At 33.3% G+C, this 25,475-nt stretch overlaps 1 protein-coding gene across 3 annotated transcripts in view; it reads left to right on the top strand.

The window, feature by feature from the left end:
• The window catches only part of TMEM65 (transmembrane protein 65), a 56,174-nt gene extending 30,965 nt beyond the window's left edge, over window positions 1-25,209 (top strand). Inside the window, exons 2-8 of one of the 3 annotated variants that reach the window (XM_082433269.1) lie at window positions 5,722-5,817; window positions 7,264-7,308; window positions 10,310-10,377; window positions 14,706-14,760; window positions 15,623-15,665; window positions 17,526-17,631; window positions 19,650-25,209. In XM_082433269.1, the coding sequence (XP_082289395.1) occupies window positions 5,722-5,817; window positions 7,264-7,308; window positions 10,310-10,377; window positions 14,706-14,760; window positions 15,623-15,665; window positions 17,526-17,631; window positions 19,650-19,751 (515 nt within the window). In that variant the 3' untranslated portion in view covers window positions 19,752-25,209. The remainder of the gene's footprint in view (window positions 1-5,721; window positions 5,818-7,263; window positions 7,309-10,309; window positions 10,378-14,705; window positions 14,761-15,622; window positions 15,666-17,525; window positions 17,632-19,649) is intronic. The other 2 variants (XM_082433270.1, XM_082433271.1) reach the window with 2 other exon arrangements.
• Window positions 25,210-25,475: the final 266 nt, after the last annotated feature.

The raw sequence follows: 25,475 nt of genomic DNA, 5'->3' as shown, positions 1-25,475 counted from the left end.
CTTGTAGTAGTCTCTTAGGATGCTTTGTATTTCTGCGGTGTCTGTTGTAACTTCTCCTTTTTCATTTCTGATTTTATTGATTTGAGTCCTCTCCCTCTTTTTCTTGATGAGTCTGGCTAATGGCTTATCAATTTTGTTTATCTTCTCAAAGAACCAGCTTTTAGTTTTATTGATCTTTGCTATTGTTTTCTTTGTTTCTATTTCATTTATTTCCACTCTGATCTTTATGATTTCTTTCCTTCTGCTAACTTTGGGTTTTGTTTGTTCTTCTTTCTCTAGTTTCTTTAGGTGTAAGGTTAGATTGTTTACTTGAGATTTTTCTTGTTTCTTGAGGTAGGCTTGTATAGCTATAAACTTCCCTCTTAGAACTGCTTTTGCTGCATCCCGTAGGTTTTGGGTCATCGTGTTTTCATTGTCATTTGTCTCTAGGTATTTTGATTTCCTCTTTGATTTCTTCAGTGATCTCTTGGTTATTTAGTAACGTATTGTTTAGCCTCCATGTGTTTGTGTTTTTTCATTTTTTTCCCTGTAATTCATTTCTAATCTCATAGCGTTGTGGTCAGAAAAGATGCTTGATATGATTTCAATTTTCTTAAATTTACTGAGGCTTGATTTGTGACCCAAGATATGATCTATCCTGGAGAATATTCCGTGTGCACTTGAGAAGAATGTGTAATCTGCTGTTTTTGGATGGAATGTCCTATAAATATCAATTAAATCTATCTGGTCTATTGTGTCATTTAAAGCTTCTGTTTCCTTATTTATTTTCATTTTGGATGATCTGTGCATTGGTGTAAGTGAGGTGTTAAAGTACCCCACTATTATTGTGTTACTGTCAATTTCTTCTTTTACAGCTGTTGACAGTTGTCTTATGTATTGAGGTGCTCCTATGTTGGGTGCATATATATTTATAGTTGTTATATTTTCTTCTTGGATTGATCTCTTGATCATTATGTAGTGTCCTTCCTTGTCTCTTGTAACATTCTTTATTTAAAAGTCTATTTTATCTGATATGAGTATAGCTACTCCAGCTTTCTTTTGATTTCCATTTGCATGGAATATCTTTTTCCATCCCCTCACTTTCAGTCTGTATGTGTCCCTCGGTCTGAAGTGGGTCTCTTGTAGACAGCATATATATGGGTCTTGTTTTTGTATCCATTCAGCCAGTCTATGTCTTTTGGTTGGGGCATTTAATCCATTCACGTTTAAGGTAATTATCGATATGTATGTTCCTCTCACCATTTTCTTAATTGTTTTGGGTTTGTTTTTGTAGGTCCTTTTCTTCTCGTGTTTCTCACTTAGAGAAGTTCCTTTAGCATTTGTTGTAGAGCTGGTTTGGTGGTGCTGAATTCTCTTAGCTTTTGCTTGTCTGTAAAGCTTTTGATTTCTCCATCAAATCTAAATGAGATCCTTGCCGGGTAGAGTAATCTTGGTTGTAGGTTCTTCCCTTTCATCACTTTAAGTATATCATGCCACTCCCTTCTGGCTTGCAGAGTTTCTGCTGAGAAATCAGCTGTTAACCTTATGGGAGTTCCCTTGTATGTTATTTGTCGTTTTTCCCTTGCTGCTTTCAATAATTTTTCTTTGTCTTTAATTTTTGCCACTTTGATTACTGTGTGTCTCGGCGTGTTTCTCCTTGGGTTTATCCTGTATGGGACTCTCTGTGCTTCCTGGACTTGGGTGGCTATTTCCTTTCCCATGTTAGGGAAGTTTTCGACTATAATCTCTTCAAATATTTTCTCTGGTCCTTTCTCTCTCTCTTCACCTTCTTGGACCCCTATAATGCGAATGTTGTTGCGTTTAATGTTGTCCCAGAGGTCTCTTAGGCTGTCTTCATTTCTTTTCATTCCTTTTTCTTTAGTCTGTTCCACAGCAGTGAATTCCACCATTCTGTCTTCCAGGTCACTTATCCGTTCTTCTGCCTCAGTTATTCTGCTATTGATTCCTTCTAGTGTAATTTTCATTTCAGTTATTGTATTGGTCATCTCTGTTTGTTTGTTCTTTAATTCTTCTAGGTCTTTGTTAATCATTTCTTGCATCTTCTCGATCTTTGCCTCCATTCTTATTCCGAGGTCCTGGATCATCTTCACTATCATTATTCTGAATTCTTTTTCTGGAAGGTTGCCTATCTCCACTTCATTTAGTTGTTTTCCTGGGATTTTTTCTTGTTCCTTCATCTGGTATATAGCCCTCTGCCTTTTCATCTTGTCTATCTTTCTGTAAATGTGGTTTTTGTCCACAGGCTGCAGGATTGTAGTTTTTCTTGCTTCTGCTGTCTGCCCTCTGGTGGTTGAGGCTATCTAAGAGGCTTGATGGGAGGCTCTGGTGGTGGGTAGAGCTGACTGTTGCTGTGGCATCAGAGCTCAGTAAAACTTTAATCCACTTGACTGTTGATGGGTGGGGCTGGATTCCCTCCCTCTTGGTTGTTTTGCCTGAGGCTCCAACACTGGAGCCTACCTGGGCTCTTTGGTGGGGCTAATGGCAGACTCTGGCAGGGCTCACGCCAAGGAGTACTTCCCAGAACCTCCGCTGCCAGTGTCCTTGTCCCCACGGTGAAACAGAGCCAGCCCCCGCCTCTGCAGGAGACCCTCCAACACTAGCAGGTAGGTCTGGTTCAGTCTCCCCCAGGGTCACTGCTCCTTCCCCCGCGTCCCGATGCACACACTATTCCGTGTGCGCCCTCCAAGAGTGGGGTCTCTGTTTCCCCCAGTCCTGTCGAAGTCCTGCAATGAATTCCCACTAGGCTTCAAAGTCTGATTCTCTATGAATTCCTCCTCCCGTTGCCAGACCCCCAGGTTGGGAAGCCTGACGTGGGGCTCAGAACCTTCACTCCAGTGGGTGGACTTCTGTGGTATAAGTGTTCGCCAGTCTGTGAGTCACCCACCCAGCAGTTATGGGATTTGATTTTACTCTGAGTGCGCCCCTCCTACCGTCTCACTGTGGCTTCTCCTCTGTCCTTGGACGTGGGGTATCCTCCTTGGTGAAGTCCAGTGTCTTCCTGTCAATGATTGTCCAGCAGCCAGTTTTGATTCTGGTGCTCTCGCAAGAGCTTGTCTGCTATTTCTAACATTTGAGTCACTTTTTAAAAAATTGAAGTATAGTTGATTTACAATGTTGTGTTAGTTTCTGGTGTACAGCAATGTGATACAGTTATACATACATATGCATATTTGAGTCACTTTTGAATTGGTCTCTATTGTTTTTTATCCTGAAAATGGGTCAGGTTTTCCTGTTTGTGTAGTAATTTTGGATTGTATCCTAGTCATTGCTATGATTATTATGTTGCAGAGACTCTGCATTCTGTTTCATTCTTCTGAAAAATATTGACTTTTGTTTATTTGTTTTAGCATGCAGTTAATTGTTAGGCTCTAATTGCAAACTCTGTCTCTTGGGCTGCAGCTCAAATCTTCAGTTATTTTACCTTTAACTGAGATTTTTGGAGTTTTCCCTGCACAAGCGTGGTTTACAGGTCAGCCATATATTTGAACCAAATGTGTATACAGAATTTAGGGCTCCTCCTTTCTGACTTTATTCTTTCCAGGACTCCCCTTTCACTTTCCAGTGGCTTTGGTTACCTTGCACCCTGCCCACTACTTCTTTTTTTTTTTTTAACATCTTTATTGGAGTATAATTGCTTTACAATGGTGTGTTAGTTTCTGCTTTATAACAAAGTGAATCAGCTATACACATACATATATCCCCATATCTCCTCCCTCTTAGGTCTCCCTCCCACCCCCCCATCCCACCCCTCTAGGTGGTCACAAAGCACCGATCTGATCTCCCCGTGCTATGCAGCTGCTTCCCTCTAGCTATCTATTTTACATTTGGTAGTATATATAAGTCCATGCCACTCTCTCACTTCGTTCCAGCTTACCTGTCCCCCTACCCGTGTCCTCAAGTCCATTCTCTACGTCTGTGTCTTTATTCCTTTCCTGCCCCTAGGTTCTTCAGAACCTTTTTTTCTTTTTTTTTTCTTTTTTAGATTCTATATATATGTGTTGGCATATGGTATTTATTTTTCTCTGACTTACTTCACTCTGTATGACAGTCTCTAGGTCCATCCACCTCACTACAAATAACTCAATTTTGTTTCTTTTTATCTGCCCACTACTTCTTTAGGCCAGAAAGACTGAAGTTTTTTTATTAAGAGTTTTAGTTGGTCTACATGTTGTGGAGTAGGCCAAAAGCTGAGTTAAATGGGTAACTCATTTAGTTCCATTCTTTCTTCTAAGTGTTGATTCCTCTCCAGAATCAACCTACTTTTGGTCATTTTCCAGTGCTTTCAGATATTTATTTATAGTTATAGTTGTTCTGTGCAGGAGGATTGGTCTGATAGAAGATTATTCAGCCAGTATTGGAAGTAGAACCAGGATTTCTTAAGCTAAAAATGGTTGGAGAATATGGTGTGGTGATGTACAATCTTAATAGTCATCTTCTTTTAAAATATTTAGAAAAGAAGAGAGAAATTATGATGCATGTAACACATACATACACACACAGAGTAACTGAAAGAACTGGTTTTTCTAACTCCAAAGTCTGCTTAATAAAACAGTAGATTAGAATACATTTCCATGTAAGTGTACATAGTTTACCATATGTCAGAAGAAAAATTTTATGGTTAAGATGTATATGTAGGGAAATAAAGCTTTGGGGCTTATTATGACTATTTTCAGTGGGGTTAAATTGGCAGCCATGACATTTTAAAACTTGTATAGATTGCTGAAACCTTGGGCTTATTTCCAAGATTGAGTTTTGCTGTGTGTTATACATCTAATGTTTTTAACTTTTTTTTTTTAATTATTTTTAAAATTTATTTATTTTATTGGTTTTATTTTTGGCTGCGTTGGGTCTTTGTTGCTACTCACGGGCCGTCTCTAGTTGCAGTGAGAGGGGGCTACTCTTCGTTGCTGTGCGTGGGCTTCTCATTGCGTGGCTTCTCTCGTTGCAGAGCACAGGCTCTAGGTACGCGGGCTTCAGTAGTTGTGGCACGCGGGCTCAGTAGTTGTGGCTCGTGGGCTCTAGAGCGCAGGCTCAGTAGTTGTGATGCACGGGCTTAGTTGCTCCGCGGCATGTGGGATCTTCCCGGACCAGGGCTCGAACCCGTGTCTCCTGCATTGGATGGCAGATTCTTAACCACTGCGCCACCAGGGAAGCCCTTTAACTTCTGATATGTATTTTACTTTCTTTCAGTTAACGTAGTAAAGAAGATAATTTATAGTGTCAGAATCCTCAAACTGATCAATTTATGATTCACAATTTTTGATAGATACTTTCCATTAAAATTTTCACTTTCTAGGAAATGTTCCTTTCATATTTACTCTTATTACTCCTTAGGTTCTTTATGATGCAGGAGGCAAAAATCTGTGCTTTGATTTTACTTTAATCTCTGTGCCAGTGGTTTTCTTCCCTGCTCTGTCTCCTTTACTTTATATTTCTTCCTTTTTCTCTATCTTTAAAAAACATTATTTTTCATTACCTTTAATTTTTTAATCCTTATGTGTACTTGGAAAGACAGATTAGGAATACTGGTTACATTATTTGATTTTTTTTTTCCTCTTTACCGCTACACGTTATACATTTGCCTAGCCCTTATCCTTTTGTCTTAGGAGTTGTAAAATATTTTAAATATTTTGCTCAATATGTAAGGAATTTGAAGAAGGAAAAGCAAGGACTCTGTATATTCTCATTATACTGGGAAGGTCCTGCTTGTTGAATTTTTAGGTATTTCAAGATGTTCCAGTCAACTGACAAGGACTTCTCCTCACAGTGTCAGAACTGTAGTGATGATGAGAGTAATGCAACTAGGAAATAGTTCTGGTATGTAACCACTTTTGCATGTTTACTTCACCAGAAAACTCTGTGGAAGTACAGTGATATCTTATATTTCTTGTTAAAAATTTGGAAAACTATTTGCATGCTTTCAAAGTAGATTTTGAAGTAACAGTGCTAGTCAAAGAATGGAAAGTATATTCTAAGCAGATGTAAAATTCTACAAAGTTTTAGGATATCTTCATTTCTTAACTGTTCTAAAAAAGGAAAAACAAAACTTAAACTTGCATTCTTAGAACTTTCTGAATAATTCAGTAATTGCCTAAACTCTAGGTTTTAGCGTATTTCTTATTGTAAAGTCTTTATGATACTATATGCTTTTTTAGTAAAATAACATTTACTAATATGATTCATACTCCTTTTTATATAGCTTATTAATGGAGATTTATTTGCTTTTTCCTTTTTAAAAAATAAATTCTTCAGTTCTTATGTTGTCATAGATTAGAAATAAATATTTTAGAAAATATATATCCAGTTTGTAATGAATTTCCTTGGACACTTCGGTTGTTTGTACTAAATCTTTAGAGCAGAGCGATCCATGGTTTGGGTGCCTCTGTATACGTTATCAGTTACTTCTGTTGGATTGAGTGAGGATAAAGAAGGTGGAATTCTCGGCCATTTTACCATAGCTTACTCTTACTTATAAATGGTGAGTTGTTTATTGTTATGCGATTAGGTAGGTAGATTCTTTGTAATAATTGTTAATTTTTAGATTTAATGATGGCACTTGAAGTTACTTACTTTGATATATATACTTGGGAAAACTTTCTGTGTTTATTATGACATATATTATAAGTAATATTGCTATTTGTTGAATGATACTCTACTCTTTTGGGTCATTTTATTGTGTAGAATATTCTAATTATCCAGTAGTATAGGTTTCAAAACTCAAAATATTCAGTATATTGTCTAGGGATATTAATTAAGGAACATAACACAATCTGGTGAAGTTACTGGTGTAATACATTGCTTTAAAATATTATTTTCCTATTTTTAAAGGACATCTAGGTCTACTTGAGTATTATCAGTGTTTGTTTGGGTATATATTTCTTAAGTCATTTAGGGTTGCCATTTTCAAGAAGGGTGGCTATATTTCTGAAGTTTTTTTTTTTTCACTGTAATTTGTGTGAACAGCCTCATTATATAGATACAAGGACTTACAAAAAACCAAAAAGCAAATGATTTACTCAGGGCTATAGTGTCCATGGTAGGCCTGTAACTAAAGCTCAGTTTTGTTTTCTAGCTTTGTAATTTAATCTATACCAAGTAATATTTCCTGTATGGATAACTTTGATCCATTAACCTAAAGATAATTTATGAAAAACTCTGCTATTCTCTCACTTTGTAATTCTGCTGGTATTTTCTTCATTGTAATAAAAAAGAAATCATGCTATAGTAACTAATTCTTGACCACACCCTTTCTTTCCCCTTCAGAAAAATTGGAAGCTCTACCACCCACCCCAGGACAGCTGAGATATGGTAATGGTTCTATAATTGTTAAATATTTGTGCATCTGTCTTTTGGACTTGAAATAACTGTGTTATTCATTAATAGTACAGAAGTCAGTAAGTTAAATCATTCCAGATAGAGTGGATTATCTTATTTATTATGCTGAAGCAAAAAGTTTGTAAACTTGGTTTAAGACATATTACAGTATTATGGAATTTCTAAGATTGTTAACCATATCTATTATTGTTTAAATATTGTTACCATCTAGAGATAGAATTATAGTAGAGGTTTTCTTAATTCCCAAGAAAAAGGGTATGTTTAGTTTGGATTTAAGTTGGGTAATTTCAGAACTAGAATTTCTAGGCTATTTTCTTTGGTGGAGAAAATACTCTGATTTGTTGTTTGTAATAATGAAGACAGTAAAGTTCATTTTAAACCACCAGGAAGAAGAGCTTTACAATGCTGCTGGTGTGCTTTCTTTATTATGATTGGAATAAATATTCAAGGGCTAACACCAAAGTAATGTAAAATAGTTTGGGATCTTAATATAAAGACAGTGGAAGAAGAGAATTATTTAGCGGTGCAGTGAATTTGAATAGGTTGTAAGTTAAAGCTAAATATTAGATGTGATTTGCTAACAACTACTGAGTTAGAGAATAATATTTCCCAAAGGAAACTGAAGAAATTGGTAGGATATCATTACATGCTGGAGAGCAAACTTATATAATTAAAATTTAGTAGCCAGTTCTTTTTAATAGTTCTTTCTACTCTCAGAGGTAGAATATAATTTGTATTAGAAATAAGTAACTTTTCCCAGCTATCAAAACAATTTAAGAATTCTTTAAGATGTTTCTTTCCCAGGTAATCTTTTTTTATTCTTCCAGCCTGGATTCATACAATCACTTCCATAGCACTGTATAATGCTGTTACCATTCTGGGGGGCCTGTTGAAATTACCTGCTTATATGGCTGTGTTATCATACCCAAACTTCCTGAGGGCTGGTAACCAAGTATCTTTGTATCTCAAGTGCCCTGTGGAGTGTCCAGTACGTGTTTCTTTGACTTTCTGAAACTTATAATTTTCCTTTGGAATGAAAATAAATTTTTATTTACAGGACACATTTACTTAGGTCTAAACATCAAAGCATAATATATTTTATAGTTCCAGGTAATTATTATAGCCGTGTAGCAACATGCCTTGGTTTTATGACCAAGTTTTTACTAAGATAGCAATTAGTCTAATCTTAAACTTAGTTTAATAACCTTGACACCTAATTTTAAGATATTTATAACTAGCCAGTTTTAGAGATGCCATCAAATTAACCCTAAAATGTTTAGTAATCCCAAAGGTTTCATAGTTACTTTGCCATATTTACATTTCAAGGATGATTGAGATGTCTGGAGAGTCTTCTCTCCAGATATACATTTAAGTAGCTCTCTTTTCACTGTAAATGTTTCATATGGTGAATTTTAAAAATTTCATTATATTCTTTTGACATGTCAAATCTGTAATATTTTTTTGAAATTCTGTATGTGTTTTAGAAGCTGATGATTATAAAATTTTGAATGTCTGGTCATTAAGCAGCTGGATCTAGGCAAAAAGTCAAAGAACTAAGTCTAGACTCTTTAATTAAAAAATCCCATTTCATTAATGTGCCACTTGATTTTTATCATCTTTCATAACTTTTAAAACAATATGCTTTATAATTTAAAAGATGCTGCTTCTTACCTGGGACATTCTTATGTGATAACGAGAAGAACTCTGAAATGACCTAGGATATATACTATTTTCCCCCTTGATCTTAGTCTTCGACAGTGCTTGTGGGTAGAAATGTTTCTTGTTTTACTGCTTATTAGCCTTCCCTGATTGGGGTAGAGTGGTATCAAATTTTCATAACTTCTGGATTATATTTTAATTATACTTTCTGTGGACTTAACTGCATTAAAAGAAAAAAGATCTAAAGGCACTGACACATATATAACCAATTGGTTTAAGGGACTATTTTTTGGATGTGGTATAAAACTCAGAGCCTTGATGTTTATTTTTTAAAAGTCCTCAGTTGAATGGATGTTGACTATACCTTGGCAGATTTATAGAATAACTAGAATAAAGTCTTAACTATCCCCAGCTTTTAATCTGTTTCACAGTTTTCCTTCAATTCTCTTAATCTGGAATTCTCTTCCTTTCCAAGTTAGTTGTCCTCAACTTATTTAACTAATGTTTATTGAGCATCTACTGTGCACTAGGCATTCTACAGTGTGCTGAAGATGTAAATAGGAAAAAAAATGAAGCTAAATATATTTTTAAAATAGGTATTAGTTCTTCCTAGTTACACTTCTGTTTTCTCAGGTCATTCAGATTATGTACTAGATAGGTAGGGTGAGATGTGCCTTTGGTAGGAAGAGATCAAGTTACATTTTCATTTAAATCAAATATTGTTTGTTTTATTTGGTGAAAGCTATCAGGGATACTGATGTGTTGATGGGGGAAAGAGGACTTTGAACACAGATGTCTAAGACAGATGAGATAATCACATTTTCCTAACATTTGTTTAAAAAATTGTTTAGTGAGTGTAAGTGACCAGATAGCTTCCCTGATATTTGATTCAGAACACTTTTTATTATTTCTAATATGGAGATCAATTTTATGGTATCAGTCGTTAGGTCTAAGAGAGAAAAAGATTGATGTCAATAGTAATTTAACAGGTAAAACATGGTACTCATGTATTTATTTGTTCTGTCATTAACTGTATGTAATTTGTACGTGTGTGCGTTGCCAATAAGGAAACACAAAAGCCTAACACAATTAATTTTACATGTTATGTGTTTTTTATTTTGTTTTTTCCCCAGTATATCTTCCACCAAGTATATAAACAGAGGAGAAGCAGAATCTTTTGTCTATGGGGAATGGAAAGCAAATTCCAAAACTTAAATCAAATCTATTTATGAGAGTTTAATCATATGGTCTGTTTTTGTCATTTTAAAATTATAGAAATCTTAAAACATATTTTTCTGTTTTTGATGTTTTTCAGTATTCATCCACAATGCGATACCTTTCATAGGGTTTGGCTTTTTGGATAATGCAATTATGATTGTTGCAGTAAGTTCTTTCAACCCTTCTATTTTGAGTTAATAAAGAAATTAATGTGGTCTAAATTTTCCTAATAATTTACATATTGTAGCTATAAAGTTTTAATTAATATCATAATGAGCAAGGCTATTTTAAACTATATTTCAGGTTAATTAGACTGTAGCTCAATTTTTAAGGCATCATATCTATTAATCATCAAGACTTTTGGTAAAGCATTGACAATAATAAACACATATTTATTGGGTCTATTTTATCCTGTTCTAGTTTCAACATTCTTACTAAAGAATAAAGTATGTAAAATTTTCTAATGTTCTTTCATTGTATCAGCAGTTCTCATCATGTGTATGTTATTAATTAGTTCCTTGTCCAGTTTTCCCATACAAAAATGTTTTAAAGGATGTTTGGATATACAGTCTATCCATTTAACCCAAAGATGATTTAAGTTTCAATTAAGAATACTGTGAGTAATAAACCCTTCAGTCTTTGTTCCATCGTAGTGTTAAAAAGTTCTCCTTTGCTGAAGTCATTTTAATTTAAGGTTGTTTCTTGCAAGTATTGTTTAGTCTCAGGGATGGCTGATTTATCTTTCTTACTCTTCTGTGACACTTTTTGTCACTAGATAACCAATATTGGATCCAGATTATAAAGTCATGATGAAAATGCAGGTCTTCTGAAACTGCCCAGTGCTCTATCCACTTCTCTTCACTGACTCAAACTTTTAAAAAGTTCTATAAATTCTAGATATTTTGTAGGAGACCGCTCAAAAAAGAAATGGAATGATTTTAGGATTATTGAACGTGAGGGAAATATATTTGAGAGATGCCAGGGTTTTTTTTGTTGTTGTTGTTTGTTTTTGTTTTTTGTTTCGGTGTTTTGGAGGTCACATGTACTATAGATGGATACAAATAGAATATTTAGTTTCAAGATAGGGATAAAAGTATAATTTACATAGTATGGATTATAAAATTTGCTTAAAAAATATCTAAAATTGGTTCATTCAAGAATGGTTTTCTTTGGTATGTAGTCTCACCTTATGTCCAGATTGATAGGGATCAGATATCCTGAAAGTCTAGACATTCACCTGGTTGAGGAAACACAGGGTTCACATAGCAGGAAGGTATCTTGCTCCTTAAGCAGTCACAGAAGATACTGTAGCATGCACATAATTTGAAGGTGATAAGCACCCATTAGATACATAATTCTTTAGCAAAGTAGTCTGGTAAGAGCCTCTAAAATACAATTTCAAAACGCTAGTTTCTTTGACTGATTATGACATTTTCCTATTATGTATATAAGAATCAAGTTGGCTATTTTATATATCTGTGGATATGAGAAACTTATTCAACCATACCATACTACCTTTTCTGAAATTACTAAAACCTTAAGTTGGTTAGATTATTTAAATAGTTAATGTAAATAAAGTCTAATTGTAATGAAAACCCCACTATGATGAATTTATAAGCTATAGTTTAAGATTGGATGTGTTCTTGAATAGATTGTCTGAATTAAAGCTTCTCTGTTTCATTTTTACACTCAATATTTTAGATTCTCTTTATTGACAGCTGGTACCTCTCGTTCTACCATCTTAATAATCATTTGTTTTTTTCACCTCAGTTGGGCAGACCTTAGATATTCAAAGGATGAAAGACTGTCCTTTCTACAGGGAAGTGTTGAGATGATATATTTTGCATAAAGAGGGGTGCAGGGAGATTTTGAAGAGATATCAGAATAGGGAAACTGGGTAGTTTTTTAGATCCTGAATAAGACCTTCACAGTATGGTCTTATTATTTCTTTGAAATAAATATCTAAAGTAACAGGTATCTGTGTTTAAAAAAAGATACCAACAAGACAAAACAAACAGAACAACCACATTTTAGAGTCAAATTGTATTTGTAATGTTCCTATTTTGTATTACTCAGGCCTGTGTCTGATTATTAGTGTAACTGAGAGTGGACTATTTTTCCAGGCCTGAGATGGTTGACTCTAATTCAGTAATATTTTTTTTTCTGGTTTACATTGAAATCCAGTTTCAGGAACGTATCACCCGTTTTTTATTTATATAGTACTGAAATAAATAATTAAACTACTGGCTTAAACCTGATTAAGAGTAATAGATATGGCAAAAAATATTATCCTGTGATAATTGCAAAATAATTCAAGAACAGTTAAATTTTCCAAAGAGGCTTTTTAATAGACTGCTAAGACTAAAATCCATAAATAATATAACTGTAGGATCTATGAAAAGGGAAATAAGTGAACATTATTATCTTAAGAATGTTTTTCACCTTTTTTTTTTTAAAAAAAAACAAAACAAAACACTGATTGCCTCCAAACATTGTAGGATAGCTATGACTGTTTGAAGATAGTAAGTCAAGAAGATATTTCATTCTTCTTTTCTATCATGCCATTTGATGTTTTTCCTGTTCGGTATACTCTCTTAACTGCTACCCTAGTTGTAGTCATGTAAACAAATTCCTATATAACTTCTCATAGTAGGCTTGACCTTTATTCTTGGCTGCTGTTCATACTAAGCTTTTGATTTCATAGTTTTTTATTAAATTTTTATATTATTGGGATTGCTTTTTATAACATATTATAGTGGGTTTTGGGGGATTATTTTTCTTACAATTTAATTAGGATAGAATTGATTAAAATTCTAGCATAGATTAATCATATTAAGGTGATGAACCAAGTATAACTTTAAGACAACTAGTATTAGGTTTATTTATAATTTCTACCTCACCTGTTAACATAAAATTTGATGTAACTATGGGAAAAAGGAAAGGAGTGGATAGTCCATTGCCTTCAAACCGACCTTGACTTTATATGAGGCTTTTCATGCTGTTTGAAGGATCTTCACGTTTCTTAAATTCAACCAAATGATTAAGCACTTAAATGCTTTATAAATACATGTATTGGCAAACAGATTTTTGGGGGGTCATTTCTAATGATTCATTTCTAATGATTCATTGATGTTAAAGATGCTGTATGTATTTTTTTATACACTATAGCTGTCAAGTGCTTCTCTTCTATAGTAATGCTCCTGATTTTTTGGGTTCCATATATAAAGATACTTTTTCATGCCTGTTTTCTTCTTCAGAAATCTGTTTCTTTGGGTATCTTTACAACCTTGTAACTTTAAGTGCCTGGGAGACTTTTGTACATCATGCTGTTTGGTCCATACTCTACAAGAATTATATTTTAAAGGAGTGGAATCAACAGGCCTAGGGGAAAGAAAATTGAGGAAATTAAACTTAGCTTCTCTTCAATTTTGTAAATAATTGAATAATACAATATTTCTATATTACCAGATAGGACATTCTTTTTTTTTTTCTCCACAAATATCATTGAGATTTGTAGGGCATTCTTTTTTATTCTCCATAAGTATTATTGAGATTTTTTTAAAAGTTTTAGAAATTTTCAAGCATCAGTATTCAAGAGAGCTTTTGAAATTAAGTCCACTTATGGCCGAATTGTGTAAGGATTAGAACTGAATTAGCACAGTAGATTGTAGGATTTCTTCTTTATTCTATGCAATAATCCATTAGAATGGTTTAATCTTCTTCACTTCAGTTCCTTCTCTTTAAAGTAGAAGTAAAAATACGAGCCCCTCTTTTCTTTAGAGAAATGAGATAGACATAGAAAATCTTAAACTCTCAATAAATTCAGTGGAAATACAGTGGAACCTCATTTTTGCTGTAGCTCTATTGTATTAAATGCTATTGTTGCTTATAAATGAATCATACAGTCTCATTACTTAACGGTTAAAGAACTAAGTGTTTTAAGGATAATTTTTGAAGTCTGATTTTTTGGGTCCCTAGAAACTGGTTTTGTCTGTCTTTTAAATCTTTTATAGGGTAAATATCAATAGTATAGTTGTATCATTCAGAATTTAAAATTTAGGTGAGTTGGTTGTCTTTGTGTTAAAAGCATTAAAACAACTTTCTGTGGTAAGAAAATATAAATTCTAGATTATTAATTATGAATTATATTGCTATGTGTGTTGCTATTTTTTATTTTTATGAAAGCCTAATTTTAATAAATAAAATATTGATGTTATTTCTGCATGAATGCATATATTGGGTTGGCCAAAAAGTTCGTTTGGGTTTTTCCATAACCTCTTATGGAAAAATCCGAATGAACTTTTTGGTCAACCCAATATTTAATAATTAAGTGAATTGCTGTAGTATATGTGTATATTTATGCATATTTTATGTATATAATTTTGCTGATAACACATTGATTATTTTACCTCTTTTTATTAATGTTTTGCTATTCTTTGATAGTCACTTCAGTTTTAATTTTTAAGATTAATTTCTTTGTAATCATTTTTCAGGGAACCCATATTGAGTTATCTATTGGAGTTATTTTGGGAATTTCAACTATGGCAGGTATTTAATAATAGTAATGTTATTATTCCATTGTATATTTATGAAACATTTTAGTAGGTTAGGTTTAGAAGAGGATACTTTATTTGAATGAGTTTATTCACTGAGATGTCTCTTAGTTTATCTACGTAATCCTATTCCTCTAATTTTTAATTTCGTATATGTAGCACATATTTTTCTGAGAAAGTTTAGGTACTTTAAGTTAGTTAATGGGTAACAATAATCTACTAGATTGACTATATTAAAATTTTTTTTCTCTTAATTCAGTGTTACCCTAAAACCTTCCTACTCTTTTTCTCTATCAAATTATTTATTTTCAAGTTGGGCAGAAATGTCAAGGAAGGAAATACAAGATTGAAAATCTAATTTGGTTCTATCTCCTCTTTCCCCCCAAATACCACTGTACTCTTCATGATGGTGACATTTGGGAATGAGTCTGTGTTGTTTTATTCTATGGAACACGTGAAGTAGATGAGTTAATGAAAGAGACATTTCCTCTCCTTGATTTTCTTGAATGTCATAGCTGTACATATAGCTTTACTCTTTAACTTTCAAGTATTCAAATTCCCTTAAATATTATCTGAAAGTTAAACTACAAAATTTTGTACAGGTGTTTTAATACTGAAGCCAAAATGGAAACTGGCTGCCACATTAGAAAAAACATACTACTTGATGGAGGTAGAATACTATAATCTCAGAAATATTGTGTTCTATTTTGGAGATCTCATGATTCAGAGCTGTCGAATGAACTACTTTGGATATTGTCATTGTAGTTTAGAAATGTGATAACTCTTCCAGAGCAGTGCTTTATTGATTTTTCTGACTTCTATGTAATAATTCACTTGTCCATTTTTCATTTTTTTAGCTGCTGCTTTGGGAAACCTTGTGTCAGATTTAGCTGGTCTTGGGTAAGTTCATTCATTTATTCATTTGTGCATGTGTGTACTTGCTCTATTTCTCTTCTCCATTCTCCTTTAATTGAGAAGGATTTTTAAAAGGGACATTTATTTTTGCATGTGTGTTTTATAACTAAATTTTTAACTTTAATGTTTCTAAATCAATAGCACTGAATCTTTGGTGTGCATCAAATATAGATGTCTCGCTCACATCCCAGTCATGCAGAATTAGTGTCTCTGGGGATGGGACCCTGACATTTGTGTTTAATAATCTTCTCAAGCAATTCTGATATGTGCAAAATTTTTTCTAAAACTACCATAAGGTAAGTTGAATTTTCATTTACTGAACTGTTTATATGTATTTTATAAACATTTCCAAGGGTGAGACAGGACTAAAAGTAAGAACCCCTATCATTATTTCAGCCCCACCCATCTCCCACTAAACCCAAAGATAAGAAATATGGCTCAAATGTGAGGATACTGACTGGGCATGTTTTCTAGGGAGAGGAATTTTCAGAGAATAATGGCCAAAACATACAGGGACTTGGCTAGTTTTTTCTCTTTTTATTCCATGTGGCAGGAATGATGAAACAAACTGAGGATGCCTACTTGGAAAAGGCCAGCTTTCTCTCTTTCTGTTTTTACATTCTCTCTTCTAAGCGGCAGATGGCCTGGGCTGCTTCCTGAGCTTGGGGAAGCCTGGGAAGTATAAATTAGACTAAGTTGGCATTAATTTTTGTGATAAACATATTTTCTCTTGCTCAGTCTTTGGTTCTGTTTCTTCCTTTTTTGGTTCATTAGAATGGTAAGTTTTGAGATTTGGATCTGGGTCTAGTAGAGGTCTCCTTAGCCCTATAATCTGGAGAAAAGCAGCTTTATATATGACCTAACTCTATATATTAGACTTCTGCACTGGAGTTTGGGGCCAAAGCTAATGTTAAAAACACAGTTTCTTTGTTCTGGGCCAAAGCAGAAATTTTATATTCCTGGAATTCCTGACATAAACCTATAATGATATTACCCCTTAAACATTCCATTTCCCAGTTTCCAACATTAAGGTTAATAATGATAATATTATATAGCTACTGTGACAGCTTTCTATATTTAATAGAATCAAATGATCTAATAGATCTCTAAGGCCATTTGGTTTTAGATTGTATCATTAAACAATTATTTTTTTATTAGAGATAAAGATTTGTTGGGAGTCTTATATTTAAGAACTACTTCTCCTCTGCCTTTTAAAAATAGCATTAGGTAACAAATACCACATTTTATCAATCTTAGTTGCACAGGTTTTTAGAACTTAACATATCTGACATTGGGATCCATCTTATAATTGATGGTATGCATAGTTTAATTGGCAATTTTTTTTCTTTCTTACAGTTCTTAAAGATTGTATCCAATAAGCAATGGCAACTTAGAATTGATAAATACTTGAAATTGCCCTGAAAATTGTAGGCTGTTTTTCTTAGTATATCAATCTGATAAATTTTGGAAATTTTTGTTTTCTGATGATAGTTATTAACTTATATGTTAAAGTACTTTGCTTTGAATTTGGAATAAATGAATAAATTATAAGTGTTGTAAACATTTTTATATACCTTTAATTGTTCTTTTTAAGGTAATGGTAGAGAATAATTACTCTAAGTTAATTAATTTACCTGTGTATTAAATATGTCAGTCTGAAAATTTTTAAACCAGATATATTTATACACAATGAAGATGAAAGTTGTAAAAGAATGTTTATACCATTTCTAGAGTGCCAATTACAGGTATAGAATTATCTTATCTTTGTAGTAATTAGTTTTTCCTATGTGAGGACATTGTGTGTCTCTTTAAAAACTTATATTCCGTCCTCTTGTATTTTTAAAGACTTGCAGGCTACGTTGAAGCTTTGGCTTCCAGGTTAGGTCTATCAATTCCTGATCTCACACCAAAGCAAGTTGACATGTGGCAAACACGTGTTAGTACACATTTGGTGAGTACTTTATATGGCTTATGACGGTGAATTTGGGTAGCCAGAGCAAGACACTGTATTCAGTCCCTTGAGAAATTTGAGACTGAAATTGATTTGAGTAGAATTTTTAACAAAAACTGTCCAAGCCTTGGCAGGTTCAGAAAAGCAGTAATTTTTTATTGACTATTTTTTGTAGGTATACTTGATTTTTGAAAAATTCTTTGTATGATTCAGTTACTGTTGAGGAGTATCAGTTATGTGCTGAGACTGAAGGACATAAAATGAGTAATAGACTATAGTTCTTTTTAAGGATTGTGTAGGTAAGGAACCAGACATATTAAATAAATTATAATTTAGTGTGACATATTCAGTAATAGAATTATGCACCAGATATAGCAGAAGCACCAGGAAAAGAATTAACTCTTTGTGGAGAGAAATTTCTTTTGGTGTGGAGATTTCTTGGTGAGTATTAGATCTAAGCTTATTTTGAAATTATTGATGAGACATTTACTAGGTGAATGAGAGAATTCCAAGTATATTGACTAGCAAGTAGAAAAGCATGAAAACTAACTGGAAGTTCCTAGCGGAGAGAGACAGACTGCATCTGCTTGGACCCTGTCTGTCTCCCTGGTACCTAGCATAGAGTTTGGTACTTTGTAGATTCTCAATAAATGTCTGTATGAAGACATAAAACTTAATTCAAAAGTGTATAACCTTAATAGTCATCATAGGAATGCATCATTTAAAAATCATTTATAAAAATTAAAAAATATTTTTTTAATGTAGGTGAGATCGCAGAAAAATTGTGTGTACGTATACATATAAATATGTTGCAATGGGTATACACATATTTGCAGTTTTATCTAGAATAGATAGCATGGCAGTATCCTATGATTATGCACAAATATTCATATTATTTGATTTTTAAATAAATCATTGAGGAGGAGCTATACACAGAAATGTTTATTGTTCTGTCATTTGCAATGGTGAAAAAGTAGCAATGATTTTTAATGGTAAGGAGAGCTTGAATTCCCTGGTGGTCCAGTGGTTAGGACTCGGTGCTTCCACTGCATGGGGCCCGGGTTCAATCTCTGCTCAGGGAACAAGGATCCCACAAGCCACGCGGTGTGGCCGGGAGAAAAAAAAAAAAAGAGCTTTACGAAGATTATAAGTCCATCAATTCAGTGGAATTTAGAAGTTTTTTTATTAAGTTTATGAAACAGTTTGGAAAGGAGTTTATTATAACGTGTGGCTGTGGGGGGAAGGAATAAGGCAGAAAACAAAGCTATGTTTACATAATGATTAGACCTACATATAATTAGGTGTACATGGGGATAAATATTGAAAAGGAATATATACAAAGGGTAGCAAATACAAATATGTTGAGAGTACTTGGTGAGATATCTCCTTTCTTCCTATCTCTGACATTTTTAAAAAGTGTTTTTCTACTTGAATACTTCTCTAATGTTAATTTATTTTTTTTAATAAATTTATTTATTTATTTTTGGCTGCATTGGGTCGTCATTGCTGTGCGTGGGCTTTCTCTAGTTGCGGTGAGCGGGGACTACTCTTTGTTGCAGTGCGCGGCCTTCTCATTGCAGTGGCTTCTCTTGTTGCGGAGCACGGGCTCTAGGTGCACGGGCTTCAGTAGTTATGGCATGCGGGCTCAGTAGTTGGCGCACGGGCTTAGTTGCTCCGCAGCATGTGAGATCTTCCTGGACCAGGACTTGAACCCGTGTCCCCTGCATTGGCAGGTAGATTCTTAACCACTGCGCCACCAGGGAAGCCCCTCTAATGTTATTTTTATGGCAATTTGAAAAAAATTTTTTTTTCCTTGTTGCTTTGAACTTTACATATTATTTGTTCTAGAACCTTTTGTACATTATTTTTATATTTAAGTTACTATGATCAAAAGAAATACAGTCACAGTTGAATTTTATAGTACATAGTAATTTTTAATTTTTATCAGATACTTAAGCAAGGATTCCTCTTACAGGGGTAAATTAACTGTCAAAAAATCTTTTCTTTTGTTTCCATAGGGCAAAGCTGTTGGGGTGACTATTGGCTGCATTCTAGGAATGTTTCCTTTGATTTTCTTTGGAGGAGGTGAAGATGATGAAAAACTGGAAAAGAAAAATTAACTCTCTTAGGATACCTATAAAAAGATGTAAACTAATGTACCTCAATTATTAAATATGCTGTCACAACATTTAGGAATTAAGACAGTAACAGTGCATAGATATGGGATCAACTAATTCAGCATGTATTATGGAAAACACTAACTTATTGTGGCTTGGTTTTCTTAGGACATCTTTTTTAAAAAACTTTTGTGTAAATTGTTGAAATGCTTTTTCATCAATGGCAGTCAACATTTTACCTTTTCTTTTTCTTTCTTTATACACCAAAATATCATTTAAATATCAGTCATTGATGTGCTGTGCTGACTTGGGGTTTGCCTATTTGTTACTTACCATGTGTACATGCATGAAAGCATTTTCTGTTGTTGTTCCCTTATAGTTACAATTCAACCTTAAGATTTTTTCCAAATTACTGAAGATGTTTAACATCAGTTAAAGATTTTTTTTACTCTTTTTGGCAACATCAATTTTGTACTGTTTCACAGTAAACATTTACAATCATATAATTTCAGTCATTTAAAAAAAACTCTCACATCTATTCAAAATGGACAGAGACTTTAAGTATTTTAAGTACCTATCACTCATTTTAATTTTCAGACCTTATTGTCTCAAGAGCCGGAGATTAATCAGGATGAACAATTATGTGGTCTCCCTACTACATAAAACCATATATGTTAACAAGTGTATTATTTTGAGTTGGTTTTTTTTACCAATTTAATTTCTCAGTTTTGAAAAATACATAGTGATTTCTGACTCCTAAGGGAAAGTCATTATTTTAGAGTATTTTTAATGGGGATTGTGGAATTAAGGTGTGAACACTTGGAAAATTAAGAGGCAAAAAAATTTTTTTTTCACAGAAGTATAAAATGGAAACTGTCAAGAAGGTTTATGGTATGAGTGGTGAAGTTGAGGTGATATTTGTAAGGTTAATAAAATACAAATAATACTGTTTGGGAAGGCTTTTCTCCCCCCCAGATGTCTTCTCATCTGAATTGAATGAGTTTGAGTACTCATAATTTTGACATTGTTATATCTTCTTTAGCGGATTTTATTTCTGGATAACTTCTTTTGAGGTGAAAAATAAATATTTTATGTTTTGCTTTTTGCTATATATAGCCTAGTGATCAAAAGACATATGAGGAGAAATTCTTTCTCCCTTTTTTGGTCCCTTTTCTTTTTTTGTGGTCTTTAAATCATATTTTAGATTGAAGTTACTTATGTCCAGTCTTGTGTATCTGATTTAGGCATAGATAGGATTCATATCTATACTTGTGAATCATAAATTTTAATTTTATGAACCCTTAAAGCTTGTTAGCATGTGGTCTGTTACACAGGCTAAAAAATTACTCTTAATTGTAAGAGTAGTTGAACACATCATGGGGGAGAAAAACAGAAATTAAAGTTACTATTTGGGCCACTGAAATTATTTATTTTGCTAAATAGATGCAAAAGAAGGGAAACTTAAAGATGGCTCTATTTACAGCTACCTTATTTTTAAAGTTTTATTTGCACATATTTACTTTGAGGTCTTATTTACAGAGGAGCTGTTTTTTCTCACAAGGCAATTTGTCATAAATTCTCTTCTGTGTACTTCAAAATGGTTTTAGTGGTGTCCTTTAATCATAGAATATAAAAATAAATATATAACATTCTTATTATGTACAAATACTATGACAGTCTCATTTGATCAAATTAGAATTTTAAAACTTAACATTTTAAATAGAACTGTGGTTTGTATCTTCCACATAATACCACAGACACACCAAAATTTTTTTTTTATTATTTCAGATGATAGGATTAGAGTGATTATTTTTAAAAAAAAAAATTTTTTTTTGGGTAAATGTTTAAGTGCTTTTGTCCCTAACTGTATTGCCAGTCCTTTCTGTTCTCTAAAAACATATTTTATTGTGGTGCTTAAATTTTCTTTTTATTAATTAAATCCCATATCCAGAAACTTTGCCTGTGAGTTTAAAAAGGGCTTTTGATGAGTGCTTTCATTTTTTTTGCTCGTGAAAATAACCCAGTCCTACAGAATCTTTTTAGCTGAGCGTCTGTAGAATTATTTAAAATGTCAAAATATGGAATATATAACCTTCATATTGAAAAGTATTTTAATTTATGGACACAATAAAAATTTGCATCATTCAGGTAATTAGTTAAAAAAAAAATGGAGCCCTTTTGTCCTTAAACTAAGGTACAGATTTTTTTCAAGATCTTATTCTATACTAGTATGGTGCTTTGCACAAAGTGACTTCTGAAAAATGGTTCCCTTTAAGATAATGACTTCATATAATCATTGTTTCATATTACTTGTCACGAGGAATTTTATTTCAGATTGAAACTGGAATTCTTATTTCTCATATTAGCTGTTTCTTTTTTGGGAGCAACTATAACTATGGTTAAATGCAACGTGAGCTGTGTCAGTACTCTTTGTTTGAAATTCATGTTGTCTGTGTATTATGATTTATTGACTTGTTTATGCATGTAAATTGGGTGCATTTTGTTGGCACTGTATGTTAAGTGGTGACCAATGTTTTTACAAAGGAATTGAACAAAGAAAAATACCTTTTAAGAAATTTTGGAATGTGGTTTTGATTTTGAAGTTTGATTTTCTTCCTAATCTCAGAAAACCCTGGTTATTCTGTAGCTTAAAAGAAATAGGATTAATAAATGCAGATTTGTTACAGGGTTGTAGCAGTGACACTGAGACAGTAAAATGGAACTATTTACCATTTCCCTGAAGTCCACACTTGAGATACAACATTACACATTATGAGAGAAGGATGATTCCCATATTGAGATAATTTGATCTTTAATAGGATGTCAAAAAAGCTTTAGATAGAGAGATTGGCGAAAATTACACTGATGGGTATTTATTTACAGCAGAGATAACCAAGCCTTCTATATAATAACACCTCATTTACTTTACTCCGTTTTTCCAGAAGATGAATTTTGAAGGTAATGAAAGTTTTATCTTTTACACCAAAAGTTCAGGTAAACCATTTTGAAGTAAATCTTCCTAATTTTAGAATTATATTTTTCTTGCCATCTTACGAGTGTATTAAATGTAATATAATGTAATCTTTTTCTTAGTGGCTAAGTGTCATCTTTATGGACATTGTTATTGTGCTGTAATGCAGTACCTTGGGAATCTGGTTTTTATAGTTTTTCATTTTCCTCTCATTTTTTTTACTGCTGTCACTTCTGGCAATTGCTCTCTCTCTCTCTTTAATTTGCTGCTTCTTGGTTGTGTGGACTTAGAAGCTAGATAGTCAGTCTTACCCATAAATTATTTGGGAAATATTAGAAAATAGTCTTTGGAGCCCGAGTGAGATGATGATGTCAATGATGATGATGATGGTAAATACAATGTTAGCTCCCTTTTATTAAGTACTTATTTGTTGCTATGTACTGTAGTATTTTACATACATAATCACATTTAATCACTGTAATAACAATGTTAAGTTGGTGCTGTTATCATCCCTATTTTGTATCAGGTGAATTGAGACGTGGAAAGGTTAGTTTGCCCAGGGTGTCACTATTCGTAAGTGGACTAGAGTCTGGTTTTGTCCAGGTGTGAAGTCTGTGTTGTGAACAACTTACTATGCAGTTGGGACATCAGTTGCATGGACTCTGTAATGTCTGTTCTCTGTTCAGTTTCCTTTCTGCCTCTGTATTTATGGAGTTATTTTCTCACTTGCAACTTAAGGGAATTGTACTTAAAATCTCCAAGTCTATTGAACAAATCCTGTGTTTTTGGTTGCATATTATGTACTAGGAACTGTTCAAGGCTCTGAATGAACAGCCAGAACATCCGTATTCTCATGAAGGTTATTCTGTGGGGGGCATGAGTTGGGGAGGAGAATATAGGAAAGCAAATGTACACTTAAATAGTGGTGATAAGTTCTGCAGAGATAAATGAAACAAGGGGGATAGAAAGTACCGGTGGTCATACATGGGTGCTTATTTTTATACAGGGTGGTCAGGGAAGACCTGAAAGAAGTGAGAACATTCACAACACAGATATCTGGGAAGAGAAGGTATCACGCTACATTCTAGGAAGTTGGTGTTAAGAAAATCCCCACCATATGAAATATATTTCAGTTTGGAATGCATTGTAAGATTTTTTTTTTTTTTACTGAAGTATAGTTGATTTACAATGTTGTGTTAGTTTCAGGTGTACAGCACAGTGATTCAGTTTTATATATATATATAATTTTTTTTTCAGATTCTCTTCCCTTATAGCTTATTATAAAATATTGAGTATAGTTCTCTGTGCTATACAGTAGGTCCTTGTTGGTTATCTATTTTATATATAGTAGTGTGTTTATGTTAATCCCAAACTCCTAATTTATCCCTCCCTGCCTCCTTTCCACTTTGGTAACCATAAGTTTGTTTTCTATGTCTATGGGTCTGTTTGTTTTGTATATAAGTTCATCTGTATCTTTTTTTTAGATTCCACATATAAGCCATATCATATGATATTTGTCTGGCTTACTTCACTTAGTATGATAATCTCTAGGTGCATCCATATTGCTGCAAATGGCATTATTTCATTCTTTTTTATGGCTGAGTAATATTCCATTGTAGAAATATACCACATCTTCTTTATTCATTCGTCTGTTGATAGACAGTTAGGTTGTTTCCATATCCTGGCTATTGTAAACAGTGCTGCAATGAACATTGGGGTGCATGTATGTTTTCGAATTATGGTTTTCTCCGGATATATGCCCAGGAGTGGGATTGCATGTAAGAAGTTTCCTTGTTTGTTTTGATTATTCATGTTTTCTGCATTAAGCCTAAATATTAATATTTAAATATTAATATTAATGCCCCTGCATATTTACTTACAGTAGTAAATGGAAATGACTCAGAAGCATGGGGAAGCTATCCTAGAATTCATAAAGTCAGTGGATAACCAACCTATCAGCAAATAATTTAGGGTTTGTTGTGTGCTCATAATGAAACCTTACTAACAGATCACTTGTTTTTACCAAAGTAATAAATGTTATTGACATATGGGTTGTAACACTGAAATTAGTTTTTCTCCCCTGAGGTTTAGAAATGAAGTAGTAATTAAAGCAGGAACTTGTAACATTTTAATTTTGAAGCTTCAGAACTTTCAGGATCTATTGATCTTATACTGACAGCCGTATGAAGCACATGGTGTTTTGTATTGGTATTTATATGAAATTTTATGATGTCATACCTAGGTTAATGCTATTGATAAGTTTATGAATGAAAGAAATTTCAGCAATTTTTTATTGACTTTTAAAGATTAAAAAGATGGAGTAGGCATATGGTAGATTATATAATTTCTCCACAACTACAAGTCAAACCTTTGTTTAAATGAGTAAAATGTGAGAATGGTGACTGAAGAGTTAAACTCAAAGGAACTACTTTCAGGGGGAGATGGGGGGAACCCTCAAAAACTGTACAATAAAGGAATTTTCTGTGAGAACTGTGAAATTCAGTAAAGATTATTATCTGCTAATAATATGAAGGCTATACATTTATATAGTGCTTTACCACTTATAAAATATTTATGCAGATGCAAGATATAAGTGGAGTTTAAGAGAGGTAGTTGAGTCAAAGAAAGCTGTTAGGCACCTTAATTAAAATTAAGATTTTTCCTTTTGCATATCAACCTCCCCACCCCCACCATTCTTGCTCTGCAGTATTGATTCTGCAGTGTGTCTATATCTGTCTCCTTTATGTCTCAAATGC

Source organism: Balaenoptera physalus, assembly GCF_965194825.1.
Source record: "Balaenoptera physalus genome assembly, chromosome: 17".
Lineage (NCBI taxonomy): Eukaryota > Metazoa > Chordata > Mammalia > Artiodactyla > Balaenopteridae > Balaenoptera > Balaenoptera physalus.
The sequence above is the reverse complement of the archived record's forward strand: the minus strand, read 5'-3'. Positions and strand labels throughout refer to the sequence as shown.